Source organism: Spea bombifrons, chromosome 6 (assembly GCF_027358695.1).
Source record: "Spea bombifrons isolate aSpeBom1 chromosome 6, aSpeBom1.2.pri, whole genome shotgun sequence".
Taxonomy (NCBI): Eukaryota; Metazoa; Chordata; class Amphibia; order Anura; family Pelobatidae; genus Spea; species Spea bombifrons.
In genome coordinates this window covers 27,622,957-27,646,384 of record NC_071092.1, presented here as the reverse complement: position 1 = coordinate 27,646,384, position 23,428 = coordinate 27,622,957, and the positions used below count along the sequence as shown (strand labels likewise).

At 38.8% G+C, this 23,428-nt stretch overlaps 3 protein-coding genes across 3 annotated transcripts; 1 reads left to right on the top strand and 2 right to left on the bottom strand.

The window, feature by feature from the left end:
• Positions 1–1,314: 1,314 nt before the first annotated feature.
• On the bottom strand, positions 1,315–8,231 carry PRPF38B (pre-mRNA processing factor 38B). Its single transcript, XM_053469789.1, has 6 exons — positions 7,953–8,231; positions 6,121–6,189; positions 5,733–5,884; positions 5,441–5,501; positions 2,905–3,128; positions 1,315–2,608 (listed from the first exon to the last, which is right to left on the bottom strand). The coding sequence occupies exons 1-6, from the start codon at positions 8,190–8,192 to the stop codon at positions 1,864–1,866; spliced, it is 1,491 nt and encodes a 496-aa protein (XP_053325764.1). The 5' UTR covers positions 8,193–8,231; the 3' UTR covers positions 1,315–1,863.
• Positions 8,232–10,199: 1,968 nt separating this feature from the next.
• Positions 10,200–13,517, top strand: HENMT1 (HEN methyltransferase 1). The gene is made up of 6 exons (XM_053469702.1): positions 10,200–10,321; positions 10,406–10,518; positions 10,745–10,879; positions 11,723–11,905; positions 12,221–12,398; positions 12,919–13,517. Exons 1-6 carry the CDS (start codon positions 10,235–10,237, stop codon positions 13,375–13,377), a joined length of 1,155 nt encoding a protein of 384 aa, XP_053325677.1. The 5' UTR covers positions 10,200–10,234; the 3' UTR covers positions 13,378–13,517.
• Positions 13,518–13,541: 24 nt separating this feature from the next.
• LOC128500532 (coagulation factor XIII B chain-like) lies at positions 13,542–23,378 on the bottom strand. Its single transcript, XM_053469701.1, has 11 exons — positions 23,130–23,378; positions 21,177–21,377; positions 20,469–20,654; positions 18,970–19,146; positions 18,100–18,276; positions 17,484–17,663; positions 16,744–16,929; positions 15,478–15,660; positions 14,887–15,084; positions 14,415–14,594; positions 13,542–13,989 (listed from the first exon to the last, which is right to left on the bottom strand). Exons 1-11 carry the CDS (start codon positions 23,185–23,187, stop codon positions 13,781–13,783), a joined length of 1,935 nt encoding a protein of 644 aa, XP_053325676.1. The 5' UTR covers positions 23,188–23,378; the 3' UTR covers positions 13,542–13,780.
• Between the last annotated feature and the right edge of the window lie 50 nt (positions 23,379–23,428).

The following is a 23,428-nucleotide window of genomic DNA, read 5'->3' as shown; positions in this document are numbered from 1 at the left end:
CTTGCTTTTTGAGATGCTTTATTACATTACCTTTAAGTAATCAGAAATAGCGACTCCTAAGTCCCTTTCTTCCGTTGTTACTGACAGTACAGTGCCACAAATGCCTTGGGATTTTTTTACGTCCCAAGTGCATTTTTTTTTTACATTTATTAATATTTAAATACAGCTGCCACATTCTCAATCATTCTTCCAATTTACGTAGGTCATTGGCCATTTGAGTTGTCTACACCGTTGCAGAAATTTATATAATCTGCAAAAAGACATATCATACCATTGAGACCTCCTGTAATATTAATAAAAATATTAAAAATACTGATCCCTGAGGTACCCCACAAGTGGCAAGTCCTTCCTCTGAATATACACCATTAACGGCAATGTTCTGCCTCCTATCACTCAACCATTGTCTTATCCATTCAACTTTTCTGACATCCATATCCATAGACTACAATTTATTTAGAAGTCTACTAGGAGGGACAGTGTCAAATGCCCTACTAAAATCTAGATAGGCTATATCAACATTTCTTCTCTGGTCTATTATCTTAGTTAGCCAGTCAAAAAAAAGTTAGTTTGACAAGATCTTCCTGTAATAAAACTGTGATGTTTCTGATCATGCAAACCATTTGCTTCCAGATATTTGACAATCCTATCCTTTAGCATGGTTTTCATTAATTTGCCAACTACTGCTGTAATACTTATCGGTCTATAGTTGGCAGTCTTCCCTACTACCTTTGTTGTGCAGTGGCACCGTGGTTGCCAGCTTCCAGTGTTCTAGGACTACTCCTGTCATAAGTGACTGGTCAAATAGATCTGCCAGCGGCTTTGCGAGGACATATTTTCACTGGAGCCCAGACACTCCTTCTAAATCAAGTCTTCTTTGAAAATACTAAATCCAGCACAGCTTCTTTCCTTGTCTTTTTTTTCTAATATTTTACTATGAAAATAGCCCCCCAATCCAGTACAGTTGAACAGAATATATTAATGTAAGCCTCTTGAAACTCAGAAAAATTGAAAACGTTAAAGGGTCTCTGCAATACTAGTACTGTTTTAAGTTACAAATGTTTGCATTTCTCATCAGATTCCAAGTCATTTGCATCTCTAGTGAGTTAATATTACGCATGAGTTTGGAGAAAGAAAAAATACCCAAAAAACCCTATTTAATGAAGACGCATGGAACTACGAAATGCACTGCTAGAACCTTACAGGGTTGATGTTTCCTGATATCCTGAGGTGTCAACTGGCTGAACAACCACACAAATTGGAAAAGCAAGAAAATGTACCTTGAAAAGGCTATCAATTCAATTAAAAGTCATCTCATAATAGATCAAAATGTATTTTTTTTAAAAAAGTTTACAATTTTACAACACAAAATTCAAATTTGAGATCTGCATTCATATAGGTTTTAGAAAACAAAAAAACAGGCATTCTAACAAAATATCAGCTAAGCCATGCATTCAGCATCAGGAGGAAATTGCAACCTCACAAGCAGTAGAACAAATGGCAAGTTTAACTGAACCGGTAGCTCTATTGTGTCAGAAAAGGAATTAAAACATCAGGGCTTTTTGTGTATAAGCCATACATTTCTAGAACAGTGAACTGATAAAAATGCAATAGTCGCATTGGAGCTTCAGCAAACACAGGGAAGGAAGCTTTGCATCCAATGCACAAGGGATTCCCAAAAGGCACTTCCCTACACGAACTGTGGAATGAACCTTTTTTTGCCTAAAGAAAATATGAAACCAAACCCTTATATTTAAAAACTTCAAGACCGTTACAGAACAGGTTTGGACTTTGAAAAAGAAAGACTGTTGGGGGAAAAAAAACCAAAAAAACAAAAAGGATTCAATGTGATCCGCTTATTCAGTGTCACAGAGTCTCATCTTTGCCTCCATGTTTATCCTCAAGGTCAGAACTATGGGATTCATGGTCCTTTGTCTCAAGGTCACGCTTCTGCCCTCGTTCCTTGCTCCTACTACGTTTTCGTGGTTTTTCCCTGCTAGAACTACGTTCTCGTTTTCTGGACTTCTCTGCATCGGCTGGGCTTCGGCTCCTACTACGCTTGTAAGTTTTGTCCTTGTGACGGTTTGACTTCTCTCGGCTGCGACTTCGGCCACGCGCATTCTTGCTGGGACTCCTACTGCTCTTCTTCTGCTTCCTGTCTCTACTTTTACTCCTGCTGTGCCTTCTTTCTCTACGAGAATCTTCTCGGTGCCTCTTTTCATCCCTCTCTTTCCTCTCCTCACTCCTTCTACGCTCTCTTGATCTTTCCCGTGTTCTATCAGTATCCTTGCCATTACCCTTTCTGTCATAGTCCCGCTTTCTACTCCTCTCATTTTCTTTCTCTCGGTCTTTCTCTCTCCTGTCTGTTTTACGGTCTCTGCTTCGGCTCCGTGTCCTGTGCCGATCCTTGCTTCTGCTTCTTCTACGTTCCGTTCCTTGGTCGTTACTTCTTGACCTGTGTTTATCTTTGGATTCTCGCTCCAACCTTTGACGCTCCCTCTCTCTTTCCAAATCTCTGTCAAAGCTGGTGGAGCTCTGATGTTCCCTATGATGACTCCTGCTTCTCGATCGTCTAGGTGATCTTCGGGGACTTAATGACCTTTTAAGAGACCTAAAAATAAATCAGCATCTTAATTTAGTTATAACAAAAAATGAAACTCAGTAACTGATTTTTTCAAAAAGCTAGCTCCATTAGCCATTTCCCCCAAAGGGGACATTCGTCAATTTTTAGGTACTCAAACCTTACGAATTCTAATATACAGTTTCTAATAACATAACAGGTCACTATATATATATATATTGGGCCCTGGAGTTTGCCAAAAGATGACTTTTCACAGGCTACAGAAGTATGCAAACACTGGTTGAAACCATGCGAAATGGGTAAAAAGCATGAACAAGCTGTCTCACCTGGAGCGCCTTCTTTCAGCATGCCGTTCCACTTCCTCAGCCACTTCATCTCCTTCCTTTTTTATTTTCCGCGGCTTGGTTTTGATCTGCTGGTCTATCTGCTTCTGCACTGGAACAGGTATCCTTGGAAATAGGGTAGAAAACCACTCCAGCTTGGTGAGGAAAGAACGCAGCATTTCCCCTATTGTCATTACACAGCCTCCACCTGCCTTCACATCCAAGTCCTGTAAAAACACAGTATTGGGAGAAGGTCAAGTATTAAACATGTATGGTTATTTCAAGTTTACCGATGAGATTACTTTGTCAATCCCAAAACTATACATGTGAATGTCAACTATTACCATTTGCTTTGCATCAGTTGCAACCACACTCCACTAGCCATAGTCACCAAGAAAAATTGGGTACCGTTTTCTTCAAACAAACCCCATTATTAAACAGCTAAAGTCGGCAGATTGTCAAAGAGAGCAGTAAACAATGGATAGGCGAACAGGTGGTTATAAACCACAGCAGCAGAATCTCAAAAAAATGAAAAAGTTGTATTTTAGGGGCTAAATGAAACAAAGGGATAGCAGATAACATCTGCTCTTTGTGAACGGGAGATTGTCAAGAAGGGTAAAAGCCCTCTATAGTCACAGAACCAAAGGAGAACCTGCAGTAGCCGAGTCTGTTCCTCACCATTGGACAGACAGCAAATAGTGAACAAAGATTAATACAACGCTATATTGGTAAATCCCATGAAAGCATGTATTTTTTCAAACTATTAGGTAAAGGCAATTAAACACTAATATTATATGTTAAGAAAATAAACAGCAGTTGTGTTGTTCTACTACTGTTCACCTGAAAGAACATCAATTCCTCATAAGAACCTTGTTTGCAAAAATGAGGCCAGGAGTACATCAAAAAGAACTCCCCAAAGAGCCACATACAATGTATAATGGCACTTAATACTTGCCCCAGTGTAGAAATACCTCCTGTTGAAGCACACAGTATTATACTATAGCAAAAGCTTTCTGAACCTCGTTTGCTACACAGCAGTAGTCAAGCCTGATGAAGACTTGGCCCAGCTCATAAGGAAGACAGGGACACATAGTGCTTACTAGTTTATGATCCTATTAAAATGATATCTTAAAGGAAGAAAATCCATGTGCATATCTCTAGTGGTGTCTTCTGTCTTGGGGTTTTATTTTGCCTCCAGGGTGACACTAAGTATCTGGCTTGGCTTGTGCTGCCTCTCCTACCATAGTAGCTTTACTATGTTAGATTCGCTCTCGCAGGACAACCTTAGAAACCCTTGGAGATCTCAATTAGCTCACTTCTGTAAACATAAAAAATAAAGAAAACAAAAGGCCAAAGACATCTGGAATGTACTGAGGTTTGATGGATTCAGCTAGAGGACTCGTACATATGATCATATTTGATGGATTTCGCTAAGGGGCGCAAACAAATCAACTTATTTAAACCTTTGCAGAGCAACCCCCATGTTTTACATTATAGGTGATGTAGGGCAAGTGAAAAGTTGTACTTCCAAGCAGCCCGAGATGTACTTAATGTCATAAAATAATACTTTCACATGCCACACATTCCCATTTAATTTTTAAATTGTGAACATAATTAAAGGCGAATCTTAAGGTAAAACTTCTTGCACTCACACACACGTATGTGTTCAGATTAATTTCGCCCAATACATTTGCTGGAGCACAAAGATCTAGAGGAGAAAACAGCAGGTTAGCTTATGAATATAAGAAGTTGACACAAAGTGAATTATTGCAGGGCATTAAACCCTATAGAAAATGTGAAACGATGACAAGTAACCGGTTACTCAAAGGCCTTGGTTTTCTATGCTTTGTAGCTTCTTTGGAGTCACAACAAAAGCAACAGAAATGTATCAATTTCTTCCAACACACAGCACAGAAAATTGCTCACACGTATGCAAGCAATGCACACACGTGACATTACCCAAAAGCAACACCGTACTGTGGGGATCTTAGGTTCAGCGAGGGATGACATGGTAGCATAGCGATCTATAGGGAACTTAAACTAGCTTGTAGATCTGAGTGCTGCAGCCACCCGAACAGAAGCATAATGTGGAAACACACTTAGGTGTTTATTCACTAAACAGCAAGTTTGGTGAGATGAAAAAAAAAGTCTTCATTTCACCATTTAGTGAATAATCACCAATGCCCTGTGCATATAAAAAGGTTCTTGCAGAGTTCAGAGCCTATTTGTCTATCTGTAACTACTGTTTCTAGCATGGTTCAACTAATCTGCTTCTTTTCTTGCAGATAGGATACTGTTATATAAACTCACCATGCAAATAGAAATCAGACCCAAGGAAACAAATATTGTTAGAAAACACTGCAAATGTGGTTCCAACAGAAAACATGCACTATTACAAGGGAGATTACTCCAAGAAGGATGACCCCTGCACCAAAACTCAGAGATTCCAAGTGTCATGTAAGCCACGAGGCACACATTACAAATTAAATACAGTAAGCAGTACAAATGAAAAAGTAAATTATTACCCTTGCTGACATACCTCTTCGTCATCTAGGAAATCTTCATACCAGTCCCAAAGGTCTGCAGGTGGTTGTGTATACCTGCAATAAAGGCATGAGACTTAATTGCATTCATTTTTAAAGTTAACACTGATTCTGCATAATATATGCAGAATTATTAGGGCTATTCAACAGCTTAGCACAAAGTAGGATATGGTATAATCGTTTGTCTAGTAGATCTCCTTCACGCTAACTTCAAAACTATTTAACCTTTTTAAACAACCACAGTGAATGTTTAGGTAGAGGGCCTGCAGTTGAAAAGGGAGCGCTTACCTTATGTACATGAATCCAAGTGCTCTGATGTATGGGGAGTCTGTGTGTGTGATGAGACCCATCACTTGCTTTCTAGTCAGCTTCAATGTGAACAGCTTATAGAGGAGGCAGAATGCAGTCGACACAATACCACCTGTGCCAACCCCTCGCACCTAGAACATCAAATTAGAATATAGTATTTCGGCAGAAACAAAGCATCCTTATGTTTACATTTTAACTGCTTCTTGGTCACAGAGGGGAGACCTAAGAAAAGATGTATGTTACATTGTGAGTGGTAACGTGATTAACTATTCCAAATTCTAACGGTATAGAAAGCTGGGGATGATGGAAACACTACTTTAAGGCGATTAAATCATCAGAAAATGAGAAGTCACGTACTTGTACTTACCCCTCCGCACATCCCTGTCTGTCCAGCAGTTTTCCTGCTACCCTTCTCCCAAGGCTCAACATGGGTCACCTGGAAAAGCAAAGTCAATTTGAGATGAATATTCACAAGGCAATGACATACATGCGGTTATGTTCTACAACATACACACATGTAACAAACTATACAAAAATACATATTTTAGTCTAGGACTTACAGAAAATGACCTAGCAAAAGGCAAGCATCAGGATGGCAAAAAAAATATTTCCCCGCCGCATATTCAGTGTCCCATACAAATGAATATACTTTTTAGGTAAACTCAGCAGGACCAGGAGGTTTATTTATACACAGCGGGGCCATCACCTATTACACTGACAATCTATGTAAGCAAAATGCGGATGACATCAATCATTACATAATAAAAGTGACAATTTTCTTAGCATAAGAAGGACACTAGAGAATAGAGCTGGGACTATATTACAGCGATTATTTGTTAACAAGGATGGCATCTGCATCCTACAGCTTACATCAAAAGTACAGATTTGGCCCTCCCACGGCAATGAGATTACAGCGTGTACTTTAGTTACATAACAAGCAAACCTGCCACACAATATGGTGAAAAGGAAAAGCGTAATTGCCAAGTTCTACATTCTATCTATTAGTCTTAGGGCATGCCAGTACCGATTACTCAAAGAAACTGTAACAAGTAATGAGTCATTAAACAAAGCTACATGCTTCAAAATAAGTAACTAGGCACCCGGTAAGAAGATACCGGCCCACCACTGAAATGCCATACATTTAATATCAGTGGATGTTCCTATACAGCCATACAGCAGGCACTTAATGAGATAATTACCTGGGATCAGATACCATAGCATATGCAACAGATCAGATCCACAAAGAAAACAGCTGGACCCATGGCTTCTAACATTCATGGCAGGAATCTTTTTATACAACTTTATAATGCTATATGGCTAACATGGCTATTAACACGCATATATAGTTCGTTGAGTTTTGTGCTGGAGATGTCTATTTCCTGGGCGGATCCCTTAATTGTTTTTGTAGCGGCCAAAATGAATATAAAGCCATGGATCTCACAGTCTGGCGCTACCTATCAAGCTTCTGGAGGGACAGAGGGGGTTCCTGCCCCCCAAAAAACTCCTGAGCAGCCGCAGAAGCCTCATTATACCAGGTGACTCCAAACCAACGGTCTAATATTTTTATTTTCCAGCACAATGCTTACAGTGTGGTGGTATATCTTACTTTTAGTGCACTTTGATGTTTGAGACTTTTTCTACAGGATGTCATCTGTGTCAAGCATAACTAGTTTAACATGATGGACAGGAGGCACAAAAATCTAAATGGAAAGGGTTTCCTTACTAGCATGTCTACTGACGTTGCTGGGATTCTTCATTAGAGAGGTTAAGATAACAAAGCGATCAAACGGCTGCAAAAAAAACTTACAGGATCTGGGTTATAAGAAGTGACTGGAAAGTTCCACTAACACCGCTTGGCAGTCACAAGTAAACCCAGCCTTCCCTGTACTTAACAATGGAATCACCTGTATCCCAACAAAGGCCTTTTAAACTTATATATATATATATATATATATATATATATATATATATATATATATATATATCAAATGTATGTATTATCCATGCTGCCCCATGCCCCCTATACCAACATCATAACTTAAAAGGACGCATTAACCATTTACAGGCCCCCGCCATGCTACACTCATTCAAGGCAATTGAGTCACCTGATAATCTTCGCCCACAGCCGTGAAGGGGTATGGCGATTCAAGCAAGGAGCCATTACACCGTATTGACCCAGAAACCCGCTAAGCCCCGTACCTTAAAGTAGATTTCGTCCACGACCTCATGGTACGTTTTGAGCTCGTACAGCTGCACCTTGAAGTAAGGGGAGGACAGAATGTTGGTCAGGATCATAGGATTCAGGTTCATAGTCTTTTCGTTACCCCATAGCGGTAAAACATTCCCGGGCTTCCCAGAAGATGCCGACTTGTTTCCTCCACCCCCAGTCTGAGGAGGTTGCGGGGTCCCAGCAAGGGCCGCCGCGTTGTTGTTCGCCATTAGAAACCAGAGAAAAGATGGCGGCCACCTCACCGGAGATCAGGAAATGACGCAAGCTTAGGGGGAGAGGAAGGAGAGGTGAAGAAAAAGCGGCGAAATCGCCGGTCAATACAGCCAATCTGTCGCCTCAATTTACATAGCCAATCAGAGCGTTAGAGCCAGGCAGCCAATTGAAGAGCTCGGCTCAAAAACCAATAGCTTTTGTTAATGCTAACTTTGAATCTACGTTTGCCTTCTATTTTTGAACATTGACGTTTTATTTAAAAAAAAAATGCAGACAATGAACTGTGTAAGTTGTACAAAAATCATCATCCATTCGTCGAAAGAATACGAATATGCCAGAGAATACGCTAGTATGTGACCGAATGCAGCTACTACGAGAAGATTGACAAGTGGGGGCGATTGCTCCTTTGGCTGCTCTTACTATAATATAAAATAATCCAGAATACCACTACTATTATGGGTGTTGCAAATGCCTACTTCAGTGTCTAAAAACTAGAGACTGCATTTACACCATGCCTGGATCCATACCTTGCATATTATGACAATGATCAAAGTGATGCTTCCACTCTAGTATAGCCATTTTTTCCAGAGCACATGCACATTTAACATAATGCTAACCGGCATATGGGATGATGAAACGCACAGATGAGAATGAAATCATTTTAAATGCCCCAAGTTCCATAGCGCTGTACAATGGTCTACATATATAATATATATAATACAAATATATACTGGTAGAATGTAAAAATAATTTTTTGCATCAAACTATATAGCATCACTTTGATCATTGTAATAATAAACAAATATTGTTTTTTAAATAATCAACTATTTACAATATCATTTATACATGACAGAAGTACTTAGGAGGATTAGGTCGAGGACATAAAATATGAAACGGCAGAGCAAAGTTTACTTTCTTGTTCATAATTGATGTATTAGGAGTTTGTATCTGGTTTTCAGATATTAATTGTTTGATAATTGTATTAAAAGCTATTTTTTAAATCACTTTCCTGCATAATGTTTGGAAAAACAAGTGCTTGTTAATCCTTATTATAGAAATGGTTTTCCAGGAGACATGTGGGCTAAATACTGTTGGGGGATATTAAGATATTAAATAGGTTTTTCCCCATTTTCATAAACAGGTTCTTATTTTTTTAGTAGTATCACACCATTATTATATTGTATATAACACACAGTGTAAATATTGTCTAAATATATAATATTAATGAAGAGTAATACGGAAGGAAGAGGGTATGGTGGAAGACGCCCAACAGCAGGAGTAAGCAGAGGGAAGGCTTCCCCGAACAAGTGGTTAAGATGTTAGAGGCATTGGAGATGAGGGTAGAATCTGATAAGTTGGGTAGGGCATCCCACAGGACGAGGGTAGCCCTTGAGAAGGTATACCAGCATGAGAGGTAGAGATGAGGAGCAGAAGACAGGCGATGATCATGAGATGCGTAAATGTGGATTGGAAGATAAGTGAGGAGATGTAGGTAGAGAGAATTGTAAATTGAATCCTGACTCGTACAGTCAGCCAGGGAAGAGGTTGACATCGGGTTGAAAGAGGAACAGAGAGATCTGGACCGTGGGAAGTCTACTGACAGGGATCCTAGCATTATATCCCATGATAGGCTTATAATAGAAGTCCAGCCCTGGGTATGTTGTCTCAGTTGTGGAGTTATTCTGTGCATTGTCTTGGTCAAGTTATTAACCTAATTTTCATACATAATCATAAGAATTGAGTGAATCAAATAAAACTTGATCGGTTTCCTTAAGTCCGAAATGCTTCACCGGCGCATGGTGTTTCTTGGGCTTTGAGCAGGACGCGAACAGACTTTGGATTTGTATTGGAGAATGTCCACTGATGACAAGAACCGTAACGTGATTTCTGTTCGTATTTACATTGCTTCACTAACGCTCTCTGTTCACTAATGACACTGCATGGTGACCGTAAGTTACTTTTCTATTGCAGCCTACATTATATATCGTTTTGTTTGTAGCATTCTTTTGAGAAGTTGCCATCTTCCAGCGAGGAAGTTATGAAGCCGATCATATTTAACCCATCGCTACACCAGCAGCGACACCAGTTTGTGATTTCTTTGGTTGATACATACCAACCGAAAAAGGTCAGTTGGAGATGAAACCAATATTCTCCTGCAAAGCCCTACTTTAATAAACCATCTGAAAACTGCTTTCCTTTTGCACTGCAGGTAGCGGACTTGGGCTGTAATCGGTGTTCCCTTCTGCAGAGGCTGAGGTTTAACGAATGTATTGAGGAGCTGGTGGGCCTGGACATCAATGAAAATTTACTGGCATGCAAAAAGTATATAGTTGACGGCTTATTTTAAGATGAATTGTATACAATTTGGTAGTCGTATTTACTGCAGATTTTCTCTTTTGCAGATGTGATAGCTTTGAATTTTAGCAGCATATACGCAAAGAGTAGCCAAATATGCATATATGTGTGTATCTGCACTAGCGTTCCCCATCTATACGATAAACCTATATATTATTGGGTGTTATGCATTTGTTTTTGGTTTGGCTATTAGGAACAGATTGCAACCTCTCATTATCCATTACATTGAACCCATCAAAAACCCGCTAACAGTATCTCTGTACCATGGCTCCGTAACGGAGAAAGACCCGGCGCTGCTTGGATTTGACCTGATCTCTTGTATTGAGCTGTAAGTATTGCCCAGAATTATATATTCACTGCTTACGCGACATGGACTCTACAGGGACACCATGTTATTATGTAATACAGACCTTCTTACAACCTCTGTAGGATAGCTAGGCTAGTTGTGGAGCAACAACTGGCCCATTGAGCAGTGTGACACCGGGGGGCCTGATTGCCCAAGAGGGTGATCTGCCCCTAGTTTTGCAGCGGGGGAACTGCTGCTCCCCTAGTCGTGCCACCCTAGGGCTTGGCTTAGTCAGCCTGGGCCAGTATACGCCACTGGTGTGCACTCATTATACCCACAGCCTGCACGCCCCAGCACTGGCCCTAATGAGAATTAAACACTCTCCTGCAAGCATGAAAGCATTCCCATTGATCTCTGTGGGAGTGCTTTCCTGCCACCAAGTTGGCTGCTTCAAGTCACTGGGGGGTGCGGTGCACTCCAGCTCTGGTACTTCAACTTTTTCTGAAGGTAAGTGCTTTTATCTTATAGTATTTAAATATGTATTAGGACTCCCTGAAGCTACATGGGAGAGCCAACGTTCCCTTTAAAAGGCATTATGTTATAGCATCCAGACATACACTGGAGAAGAATGACGTGTCGTTTTAATCTTTCTAATGTGAATTACATGACTCCCCTGCATATTCACTAACAAATTTCGTTTTTCACTTGCATGTTTATAATGCTATCACCATTCCAATGTGCAAAACAATAATTCATACCAGAGAGATGAGTATGATATCCATTGATGCTGTCTTAAAAACCCATGTGGCACATAACAGTTTGTGAACTTATATTTTGCATTTATTTGACCTCGCCCTTGACTTTCCCTACATTTTCACTTTGCAGAATAGAGCACCTGGAAAAGGATGATTTGGAGAAATTCAAGGATACATTATTTGGATATATGGCTCCTCTTAGAGTGGTTATCAGCACTCCTAATTCAGAGTTTAATTTCCTGTTTCCCAACCTGGTAGGGTTTAGACATGCAGATCACAAGTTTGAGTGGACCAGGGAAGAATTCCAAAACTGGTAGGTCTAAAAGTTTAACCTATTAATAACAGGGGACATTATATAACATCCCTGCAAAGCTGGCACTTAACCCACGGGATGTAATATTACATCCGGCGCAATATTAAATTACCACGGCACAGTCTTCCTGCCATTGCACAGGAGATCAGGTCTGATCTTGGTCCTTTAATCCTCTCTATGGGTCTGTATCTATAGGCGGACATCCTATTGTGATTGTGTTTTGCCAGAGGATATTAATGGTATGCTAACAACTTCAGATTTGAGATGAATAAAATACATTGATTTCTGAACCTTCCCATTTAATTGGAATTTCAGGGCTACTGATGTTTCTAGTTGTTATAATTATTCAGTGGAGTTCAGTGGCGTCGGAGAGCCGCCAGCATACGCCGGAGATGTTGGATTTTGCTCCCAAATAGGGTTATTTACAAGAAATTACGTGGAGAGTGATGAAGAACTGATGAAAAAAAGAGAATACAAATCCGTTTACAAAACTGTAAGTATTTTCATACTAGATACTTTACTACCTTTTTCATAGGCTTACAAGTTCCTCCCCAAAATGCACGAGTTTTAAAGGAGAATTAAACCACTATTTATACCCTTCAAGAGCACGCTTTGCTGCTTAAATCCTTTTGAAAACCTCCAGTGATCTTAGGTTAGCACTTCTTGCAAGGCTACTCATATTCTGTATAAAGTTGTGTTTTAGGCTTTATTGAAAGACAGCAATTCAAAACACATTTGTACAATTAATTTTATTAAAACAGATATACTGTGAGTGATCTAAAGCCAGGGCTATCTTATAATGCACCTGCTCCAGGCCCAGCCTTACTTTAGGGGACCTTGGCAGCTGTCTCTTGGGCCCCTCAACGACCACCATAGTCCATGGGCCCTTTATGGTTAAAGACAGCCCTATCTAAAGCAATACAGTGAAATGTTAGTCTTAAGAATATTGTTGGCTCTTTTGATATCCTATGGAACTGAAATTCTGCGTGAGTAAAAAGAGCATTCTTTAAAAGGTTTTTCGTGTAGACTATCCAAGTCTTAAAGATGAAAAGTATCTACGAAATGAAGTGCTGAAAAAAGCTCTGTCAGAAGCAAACCGCCTGAAGAGACAGTTATTGCAACGTCTGTTTCCTAAAGATGAAGAAGAAGAAGAAGAAGAAGCAGCCAAGCTTACAGAAAATGAGCAGACGTCCCAGAGGTTGTCAGACACTTTTTCCTATTTGGAACCCGAATCGCAGATTGAAGAGGACAAAGATTTAGAACCTTTCTTAGAGGGAAACACTATTCATGTTCCAATAGAAAGACTGATCCGTGTCCCAAAAGTTAAAGAACTTTGTGGAAGTTTAGATGTTCTGAAAACTATGATTAGTGAGGACAACTCAGTTGGCTGTGATGGAATTTCAGTTTTATATGATGTAGATCTGGAAAATGATTATGACATCATAGGTACACCATACCACTTGTCTTTGTAAGCATATATAATAATATTATATATATATATAATTTAAGATTGTAAGTTGTGTTAGTTTCTATTTTTGTGTTAAAATATAAATAAGATAATGAAAACATTTTTTTCAGGGATCCATTCTGTGTTCAGCTCCACATGACAGAAATAAATGGTTACCATGCATCATACTTATGTTCTTAAATTTTTTATTCAAACATTAAGTGTCAGAGCCTGGAACTGAACCACTTAAGGTACAGCATGGTTGCACACATTAGCTAAATCCTGCTCCACTGGAGCTGTATAATCAGCAATCATATTTGTTATACCATTTGTTCAGTGATCTTTGTGCACATAATATGCTCCACACACATAAATGCTGGCATACCAATACTACACTTCTGATTTCAGATTTTCGGCGGTATTTTCTTTTACCTAGGCACACATTCTGGATAATTCAGCTTCCTGTAGCTACACTGTCCTCTAAGAGTGAATATTGCATCAGATTGTAGGTTCTTGTACCCATCTTTACATACAAACTCAACAAACTCCCCATGGAAAATGTAACCACCATTATCAGAATACCATCTTAGATTTATGTGATTTTTGTCCATTTCGTCTTTGGATAAAACACATGGCTCTATAGAATAAAAGAAAAAAGAAGATAAAGTACCTGAAGATTAAAAAGAACTATGCATAGTGTTGCTTTAATACAGAAATATTGAAGCTGCTGCTTTATATATATATATATATATATATATATATATATATATATACATATATATATAACATTATGAGGATATGTGGTTGTCCGCCGCATTTGCCTCATGTTAATACCAAAATTAACTTTCTATGTCTAATTGTGATGTTGGACTAATTATTGCAAACTATTAGGTCAGTGAATTTTTTGGTAGTTAATAAATAGTACACTGTATCCCTTGCACATATAAAGCATTAAGTAAGGTAAGCCAATGGTATAGCCCTAAAACCATAATTTATTATCTATTCTCTACTAAATTGTCCAGAACAAAGGGTGGAATGGTTAAAACATATTACCGTATTTACCTATGCAACTTGGTGGGGATTCCCATTCTCCATTAGAACAATGCACAGTACTAGAGCCTTTCAAGAAATGATGCTCTAAACAGCTGTATACAACCGATGAACCCGACTCGTAGGATTCCTGAATTATGTTTACTGTACTGCTTTTAACCACAGGAGGGTTGGTGCATGGCTTCAGATTATCTGAGGAAGGTAAAGGTTTAATTACATACATTCATTCATTCATTCATTCATTCAAGTCTTTGATCTTGGAACTCCTGTCTTGATTATTTTTCTAAAATCTACTACATGATCATAGTCAAGTTCTTAGGTTTAAATACACAAGTAACGCATGTGTTAATGGGAGCAATTCTAAACACCTCCACCAGCTTGTATAGTAACACATGAGCCCTTGAGCTATAACAATCCAAGACGTTGTTTCTAGTTCTTTGACCTAAAAGTATAAACTCACCCGCAAGGTAGCAACTGATATTACCTTTTTTTCTGCAGGAGGGATATAAGATCTGTCCTCTCTGGCACAGCCCCTTCAGTTGAGAGTGTGATGACATGTCATATCCATCCATACATTTTAATTCTATTAGGTCACCGTGCAAAAACAAAGAATGCAGTTCAAAGCTCCATTGGAGTTCCACGTTCCTTTCTCTCATCTGATCCGCAGCCACAGTGCAAGGCTCTGCAGAAGAGATTAAAATGCATTTAATATCAGGCATTTAACATAATCTGCCTGTTTCTGTTCAGGTACTATGACACGCTGAGCATAGTGATCTGTAAGAAGATTCTACTAATGTTGATAAATGTGGAATACAGTACTCTGATGAGCATTTCCTAATTAGTGATATTGAGCGATTGACTGGGCTTTCCATGTTGACACAAGGATGTGCTGGAAACATGCACTGTTTAGGGTCATGAAGACAGCGGTGTGGACCACCGTGATAGAGCATTGCAACCATTTGGCTCTCCTAACAATACACTGACCATTTTTGTTCAATGAAACAACTTCTTATGAGTAATAATAATGTGATTATACTTAAATAAAGCGTTTAAATAATGTAAATGTCTGCCTTACCTAAACATGTGGGTGGTTTAGACCAGGCTCCATGAGTGCAGCTCACTCTTTTTGATCCCTCCATTAAGTGGTAGGTCTGACATCTGTATTCCACTGATGAGCCAGTACTGTAGGTTGCAGATGGAGGGCTGACAAGCTCACCATTTCTAATTGGTGGAGGTGTCTGACAGTATTCATTGCTGGCTAAATAGAAAACAAAAAAATATTGGTTAATTTCTACAAGTAGCTGATTCTAAAATCTGTAGATTACAATTCAAAAATATTTTCACATACACTATACGACCAAAACTATGTGGACATCTGACCATCACACCTATATGAGCTTGTTGGACACTACCTTCCAAAACCATGGGCATTAATATGGAGTTGGCCCAACCTTTCCATCTGTAACAGCCTCCACTTTTCAGGGAAGACCTTCCACAAGATTTCTGTGTGTCTATGGGAATTTATGCTCATTTAGCCAAAACAGCACTTGTGAGGTCAGACACTGATGTTGGACAAGAAAATCGGTTTTCAATTCATCCCAACGTTATTCAATGGGGTTAAGGTCAGGGGAAACCCCTCAAGTTGACATCCCCCAAAAGACATGGTTTGACGGGTATGATGTGGAGGACATCATACTCATCAAACCATGTCTTTTGGGGCTAATGTCATGCTGAAACAGAGAAGGACCTTCCTCAAACTGGTTCCACAAAGTTGGCAACGCTTGCTGTAGCATTAACATGACCATTCACTGGAACCAAGGGGCCTAGCTCAGCAAACCCAGACCATTATCCCTCCTCCACTAAACTTTACGGTAGACACAACACATAGGTAGTGTTCCCCTGGCATCTGCCAAACTCAAATTCATCCATCAGACTTCTAGATTGATCTAGAGTGTGAATTGTGATTCATCACTCCAGAAAATATGTTTTCACTGATCCAGTGTCCAGTTGCAGTGTGCTTCACACCACTCCACCACTCCAGATGTTTGGCATTGCACATAGCGTTCTTCAGCTTGCGTGCAGCTGCATGGCCATGGAAGCCCATTTCATGCACTGTGCTGATGATGGTTCCAGAGACAGTTTGGATACAACAGGTAACCCTAACAGTGACCCGAATAAAGTTAAAACCAAGAACCTTTATAAACACACAACAAAATATTTCCTCAACCCTCATAAAGCATGTACTTACAAAACCTAAAGCTCATTGGTTCTCATGTTACTGTGCTAGTTATTAGCCTGTTGTAGTTGAGTGTTTCTAGAGACAAATTACTTTAGAACTTACCTGTGCACTTAGGGGGGTTAGGCCATTTACCCATTTTACATATTATTTTATCGGGTCCTTCTATTTCATATCCATCTGCACACTGATACTGAACTTCATCACCGCTGTGGTAAGTTTCCAGTTTTATAACCGCTTGTCCATTCTCCGTGGGAGGTGGCTTGTCACATTTTATCTTTTCTTTAAGTTCTGTCAGATGCAAATGCAATAATATTTATTAATCATATATACTATCGTACAGGATGGTGAAGATTTCCATGGAATTTTAGAACAAAACTGCCATTCATTTTCCACATAGGTTTCTTCTTTATAGTTATTTCAACCAACATCAGAGGATTTGTAGCATCTAGCTCGTATGGAAAGCCTGGCCAATGGGACCAGTAATACAGCAGCCAAAAACAGTTTTGGCCTGCAACAAGTTCAATATATTCTATCCAGTCCTATCCAAATCCAAATTAACCAAGAAAATAAATAATACCAAAAAAAGATTACAGCTTTCGGTCACACAACTGGTCAGATTATCTTTTTAATCAAACCTAGTTGCCTTCCTTGGCACTACTGGTAACTGCATTTGCCAGCTCTATCCTTAGATGTGAGAACTCTCCGTTTATTACTTTCTTGGATAAATATCTGTACTGGACAATGCAAGTAGGATCTGAGCTTATGTTCACCCACTGTATTGGTACAAAGTGGTCAATGATTGGGTTCACTATTTTTATGAATCCTACATTAACAGTACTCACCTGCACAGCTGGGTGGCGTTGACCACTGGCCATTTTCACACTGTATTTCTTCCGATCCTATTAGTATATAGTTATGGTCACACTCATAGCGTGCAGTATCACCTTTTCGATATCTTGCTGGATCAGAGAGGAGGATCGCATGGGCCGGTCTCGGTGGAAGGGGGCACCTATTTCTTCTTTCTGTCAAAGGCCATAACTTAATGCTAGCCAAATGGCGTGATGGTATTTAACTTGACATTGCTTTTTTTAAGTAGAGAAATTGACTAGATGAACAGGATGAGCGTAACAACACTATTAGGTGGCTGAGAACATCATACGTTGTTAAGGTGAGGTATGACTAAAATAAGTGAGCGACTCATAGAACGCGTACATAATAGAAACCCAGAAACATTGAATTTAACAGCCATTGAGCCCAATTTAAGAACCATTCAGTCCATCTAGTTTGTCCATTTTTACCGATGTAGAGACTCAGACCTGCAAACCATGAGACATCTAGTTAGCTTGCAGGGCACTGAATTTATATGGCTTCTTAGAGACAAGCGGCATGGTGATACAATAAAAAAAGGAACCCGCCAGGATGAAACCCAGTAGTTTCTGTTAATAAAGAGCGCAGTACCTTCACAAGTGGGAGGCTCAGGAGACCAGCCAAAGGAATAGCACTGAATTAACTCTGATCCTTTCAGTAAGTAATTTTCCCTGCAGAAAAACTGTACCACATCCCTGTCCACATATGAGTCTTTCACTGGGTAAAAACCTCCATTTTCCACTGAAGCCAATTTTTCACAGATCAGTTCTAAAAATAAAAAAAGGTAAAAGGTTAGCACAGTACTATTTTGACGTGTTTGACTCTTGACAAACTAAATTTTTGGGGAAAAAAAGGTGTTTCGGAAATTGGAAATTTCACCACAATAACATTTTCTGCCATTAGCGTTCAGGTACAATATTCTGATTCCCCAAATGGTATTTAGCTAAATATTAAAAAGTACTTATTAAAGGACTGATTTGTTTTACTTATTTTTAGGTCATGGTGTTACTTTGACAACAATCCTGTTTGTAGTCTTGTCAAATGTGATGTTGTGACTTGTTGACACTGCAGTATATACTGCTTTTGGATTTAATGACGTGATTCTATTTTGTCTTTTGCTTGACGTTTATGGTGCTAAACAGGCCCTATATCTGAAGATACCTGTAAACCATCTTCCCGATCCACCCGAATGCACACATTGGAAGGAAGCAGTAGAAGATAAGTCTGTGCAAACTGAAAAACGGAAGTCCTCGCCCCCAACAAGACCAAGAGATAATGGAAAACCAAAGGCCTAGTGGCAGCTCAGGCTCCTGCTGGATGCTCTTAATTACTTTACTAATCATGTTAAATTTGTGAATATACATAAAACTATTGGAAGAGTATCTATCCACAATAACGATAACATATATGACCATATATATTTCAAACCCCTCTTTTGTATGATTACATTAATGGACTCACTTGTGCATTGTGGAGTGGAAGACCACCCACTAGGCAGGCATTCAACCACATCTGACGAGCTGCCACTGGCAGTACGATACCCTTCATCACACTTGTATTTTAGGACCTCCTTCAGTCGGAACACTTTCTTTGTTGATGAATAATGTCCATTATTAAGAAGAGGAGCTTCACATCTGTCTAAATTGAAAGCAACAGAAAGCCAGTTAAGTAAAATTAAGACCATACACAAGCAGATCAAGATCAGGTGGGGCTCTGGGACAACACTGCAGAATATATATGCAGGGTGTCCCTTTCAATATATACATACACACAGTGCATCATTAAACAGCTGGCTGCTGAGTAGAATTACATTTCCATTTTACAATTATGTTTTGTTATTCAGCCATAGGCAGCCACTGCACAGGTTAGCTGTAAATTGCGTCACCAAGAACAAAGCTAGGTGGCTCATCATGCAAAATCAAGCTTTTGTTCCGATAAAGCTTGGGAAGTTCTGGGGGGGGCAATGGGGCAATTGCCTCCCCCCAAAAACCAGGACAGTCCCGGAATACATAAGTCCCTATTCCCAGGCTTATCTATTTAGGCCCCTAGTTTCCAGGAGGAGGCGAGGTTCAGTGTGGTCACGTCACTCAGTGGTAGTATTGTGTGAGCTGCACTGAAGATGAGCTGAGGCTTCACGCATGGTGAGATGCATGAATGTGTGTGGGTGTGGGTTTGTTAGTATGTTTGTTAATGTAAGTGTCTGGTTGTGTTAGTGTGAGTGCCTGCGTGCTTGTGTTAGTGTGAGTGCCTGGGTGTTTTAGTCTGATTGCGTGTGTTAGTGTCTGTGTGAGTGGGTGTTAGTGCTAGTGTCTGGGTATGTTAATGTGAGTGCCTGGGTGAGCTAGTGTCAGTGTTCGGGGAGGGGTTAATGTGTGAATGCATGTATGTGTGAGAGTCTGGCTGTGTTAGTGTGAATGTTTGTGTTAGTGTCTGTGTGTATTACTATAAATGCCTGGGTGTGTTAGTGTATGTGTGTATGTATGAGTGTGAGTGTTTAGTTGTGTTAACATAAGTATCTGGGGGGTGTTAGTGTCAGTGCCCCTCGTGAGATCAGGCTTTGGATCCACCATTGCCACAAAGCTGCATGAAGCTTATAAAATCTAACTGAATGGTTGTGCATAGCTAGGTACTCATCAGACAAGATAGTTTAAAAATAAATGTTTGCATATATTATGCACGGATCCCTTGAAAGTAATTGCCCGCTGTACAGGACAGCCTTTAGACAAAACTCGGAAAGAGGTGCAATAGCCAGATCACCACTCATGGTCACCTTTACCCACCATAACTTATGTAATTAAGTTATTACCTTTTAATTACATTTTAAGTAGCTGTTTATGGAAAACACCATTACTAAATACCAACAACAGGCAAAAAATAATTGCGCCCCTGGAAAAATCATGAATCATGAATGCCAAATATTTTACAAACAATATACACCTTTAATTAATGGAAATACAGACCAGATACTTGGTGGCATCCTGGTTGAGAAGACCATCCATTAGAGAAGCATATTATGTCGCTGGTTTTATTCCCACTTGAGGTTATGTAACCTTCTGCACAACTGTATTCTGTCTTCTCCAATATTTTGTACGACTCCTTAGGATTAAGTACAACTCCATTAACCAAAGATGGCTTGAGACACTTTTCTGAGTGAAAACAAAATAAATATTAATGCTACACATTAATAAACATTACACTAAATAAGGTATATTATCTACCAGTTTTAAAATATGTTTTGATAGGTATATATATATATATATATATATATATGTAGAAAATATCCTTTTAGTACAACTAGAAAACAGAATCCCTCACATCTGAGTGTTGGCCAATAATAAAGTACTGGGACCTTTTTTAATCAAGATACGCAATGGACCACACATAGCGTTGTTTTTCATACCCATATATTAGTAAGAGCCTTGGTGACATGTAATGGTGTTCACTAATTAAACAGCAAAATCTCATCTCACCATATTGAATTTATGGATTCTAAAGGTCCTAAGAGAAGAAATGAGTTGATCTTTCATAATATTAATAAAAACACATAATCTTCATCTAAATGTTTAGGGTGTGGTCCATTCTAGAATGAACTGTTACATTCCACATGGTAGAAACCAAGACATACTTTACGTAAAGTTATAACAGATAGTAATTATACTAAAACTTACTGAAACATATTGGAGCAGGTTCCCATCCATCTGATGTGCATGCAATGGTCTCTTCTTGCTTGCCCGATTGAGTGGTGTACCCAGCAGCACAGGAGATGGACAGCTTTTTCCCTTCTTTCATCGGGAAATAAAACTTTTTGAAAATGTAAAAATATTGGGCAATTTTCCCATTCTCCACATTAGGCAGATCACATGTTATCTCTGCAATGAGATCAAAGTTATTTAATCTAGACACAAAATAACAGAGTACGCACATGGAATCATGCTCCGGGAAAAGGTTAGGGTGGCTCTCAGCCTAAATAATAATGTGGAGACGGTATGACGTATGATATCAGTCTGGGCTTGCCATAATGTAACTTGAGATCAGAGATGAAGGTATGACGAAAGTGTGAATCACTGTAAGCAGAGTTAATGTAAGATGAGGAATGCTTGCAAAAGATCATATTAGCTTTGTGATTCTTTCAGGTGGCTTAATGCATATAGGAAAAAAGAAAAAGTGTCGGTGCGCTAAGCTAGTCTCAGGCTCAAATAATACAAATGTGTAATACGAGGCCTACCAAACAGGTGTAAGCATGCTGCAAGAAACAGTGTATTGGCTGTACAATGTATACAAGAAACAAAAACTGTCTGCGCTTCTTACCCTAATAAAGTTGGCAACAAATACATAAACATAATATAAATGAGAGGTTTTGGTTATATGAATTGACCAAAGCATAATTAAGCTCACCTTAATGCATTTGACAGAATCAGAAATTATTGATTAGCTGTGTTCTACTTAGCCAAGCGCCCATCCATGTATTTTGGATTTTCAATCCAAAATGTGACATTTGGAGATCTTTAGTGTTAGTGTTAAAAAAGGATTACTTTGTACGTGACACGAGTGTAAGTTTTAAAAGAGGGAATACAAGTAGCCTATTTCAAAGGAATAGATGCAGATTGCAGAACTAAAATGGTACAAAAACTAGAGTTGTCCATTTTATACAAACAAATTCACGAATCTCATTCACTGTTATTCAGCATGGAAAAAGCAGAGGACTACACAGCCATTCTCACTAAACTGCTAGTTGTTCTAGCAAACCTATGTGTCTTGTGCCCCATCCTACATGCACATGCTTGATATTACAGAGCAGAACCTGGCAGTGGAACCCTCACCAGAATCTAGACTGCCAGTGTCTTAAGGCCAGCACAGGATCCAGAGAAGACTAATCGGCATAAACATTGTATCAGTCCATATTTCTTATATACCCATGGTATTATTTCATTATGTTAATAAAAGGCACTTTAAAACCCACTCAAACATAATTGATTTTAAGCGTTAGTCTAAAATCAAAATGAGTAGGCCTAAAGATGATTAGTATCCCATTTTGTAGTCATGATGATCCAACATTTGGAACTTCAGCCGTGCTAAATTAATATTTTACATATTATTATAGAGAGAGAGGTGAGAGAATATGCAGATATTGTGAAGCTCTGTTAATTTCGCTTTTACATTACACTCAATAACTTTAATAATACATTTATGAAAAAAAAAACATAAGCTTCTGATTTGTTTTTTTCTACATCTTTGTCTCTAATTTACACTTGAATATTATAAATATGTGTATACTCAACATTTTAAGTTTGGGTGATAAAGGGTTTTCAATGAAGCAATATAATTTTTAATGGTTAAAATATCATTAGGTAAAATCTAATTTATAATATATATGTATATATATATATATATATATATATATATATATATATATATATATATATATATATAAAAGAAAGACATTAAGGGCAGATAGTTTGTTTTCTTAGACCACATGTCTGTAATGATATTCTGATTGCAGTTATACTATTGCTACTAGCATTAAAATAGCGCATATGTTAAGCACAATAAAATATTTGTTTTAAAAAACATTTTACATTTTTTCTTGAATAAAGAACCATATATAAACAAGCTAATCTTACCTTGTGCACCACAGCACAGAGTACAAACCAATAAAATCAAAAATACGTAGCTCTTCATGTTTTTCCTCCCTTCTGTCCTCAAACAATCTAGAAACAGCAGAGTTTAATCAACCCTTCTCTGTGGATGGCATGTTAATAATTGACATGGGGAGGTTGTAGAACACGGTTGTTACACAAAACTTCTAATGTGTATATATTGCTTGTTTTTCAAATTACAATTAGGCACCTATAAATACTACATACCACAAGAACGGCTTTAATTGTTTTAATTATTCTTGTGTGTGAACTGTGGCTGTTAA

Coding starts and splice junctions, on each gene's coding strand:
- HENMT1 (XM_053469702.1), top strand. CDS start 10,235: ATGAAGCCGATCATATTTAACCCATCGCTACACCAGCAGCGACACCAG. Junction 10,880..11,722: donor CTGATCTCTTGTATTGAGCT/GTAAGTATTGCC, acceptor TTCACTTTGCAG/AATAGAGCACCTGGAAAAGG. Junction 11,906..12,220: donor AGGGAAGAATTCCAAAACTG/GTAGGTCTAAAA, acceptor TTGGAATTTCAG/GGCTACTGATGTTTCTAGTT.
- LOC128500532 (XM_053469701.1), bottom strand. CDS start 23,187: ATGAAGAGCTACGTATTTTTGATTTTATTGGTTTGTACTCTGTGCTGT. Junction 15,661..16,743: donor TAACCCCCCTAAGTGCACAG/GTAAGTTCTAAA, acceptor TTTTCTATTTAG/CCAGCAATGAATACTGTCAG. Junction 13,990..14,414: donor ATCCCCACCAAGTTGCATAG/GTAAATACGGTA, acceptor TTTATTCTATAG/AGCCATGTGTTTTATCCAAA.
- PRPF38B (XM_053469789.1), bottom strand. CDS start 8,192: ATGGCGAACAACAACGCGGCGGCCCTTGCTGGGACCCCGCAACCTCCT. Junction 6,190..7,952: donor TGGACGAAATCTACTTTAAG/GTACGGGGCTTA, acceptor TTGCTTTTCCAG/GTGACCCATGTTGAGCCTTG. Junction 3,129..5,440: donor ATTTCCTAGATGACGAAGAG/GTATGTCAGCAA, acceptor GTGTTTTTACAG/GACTTGGATGTGAAGGCAGG.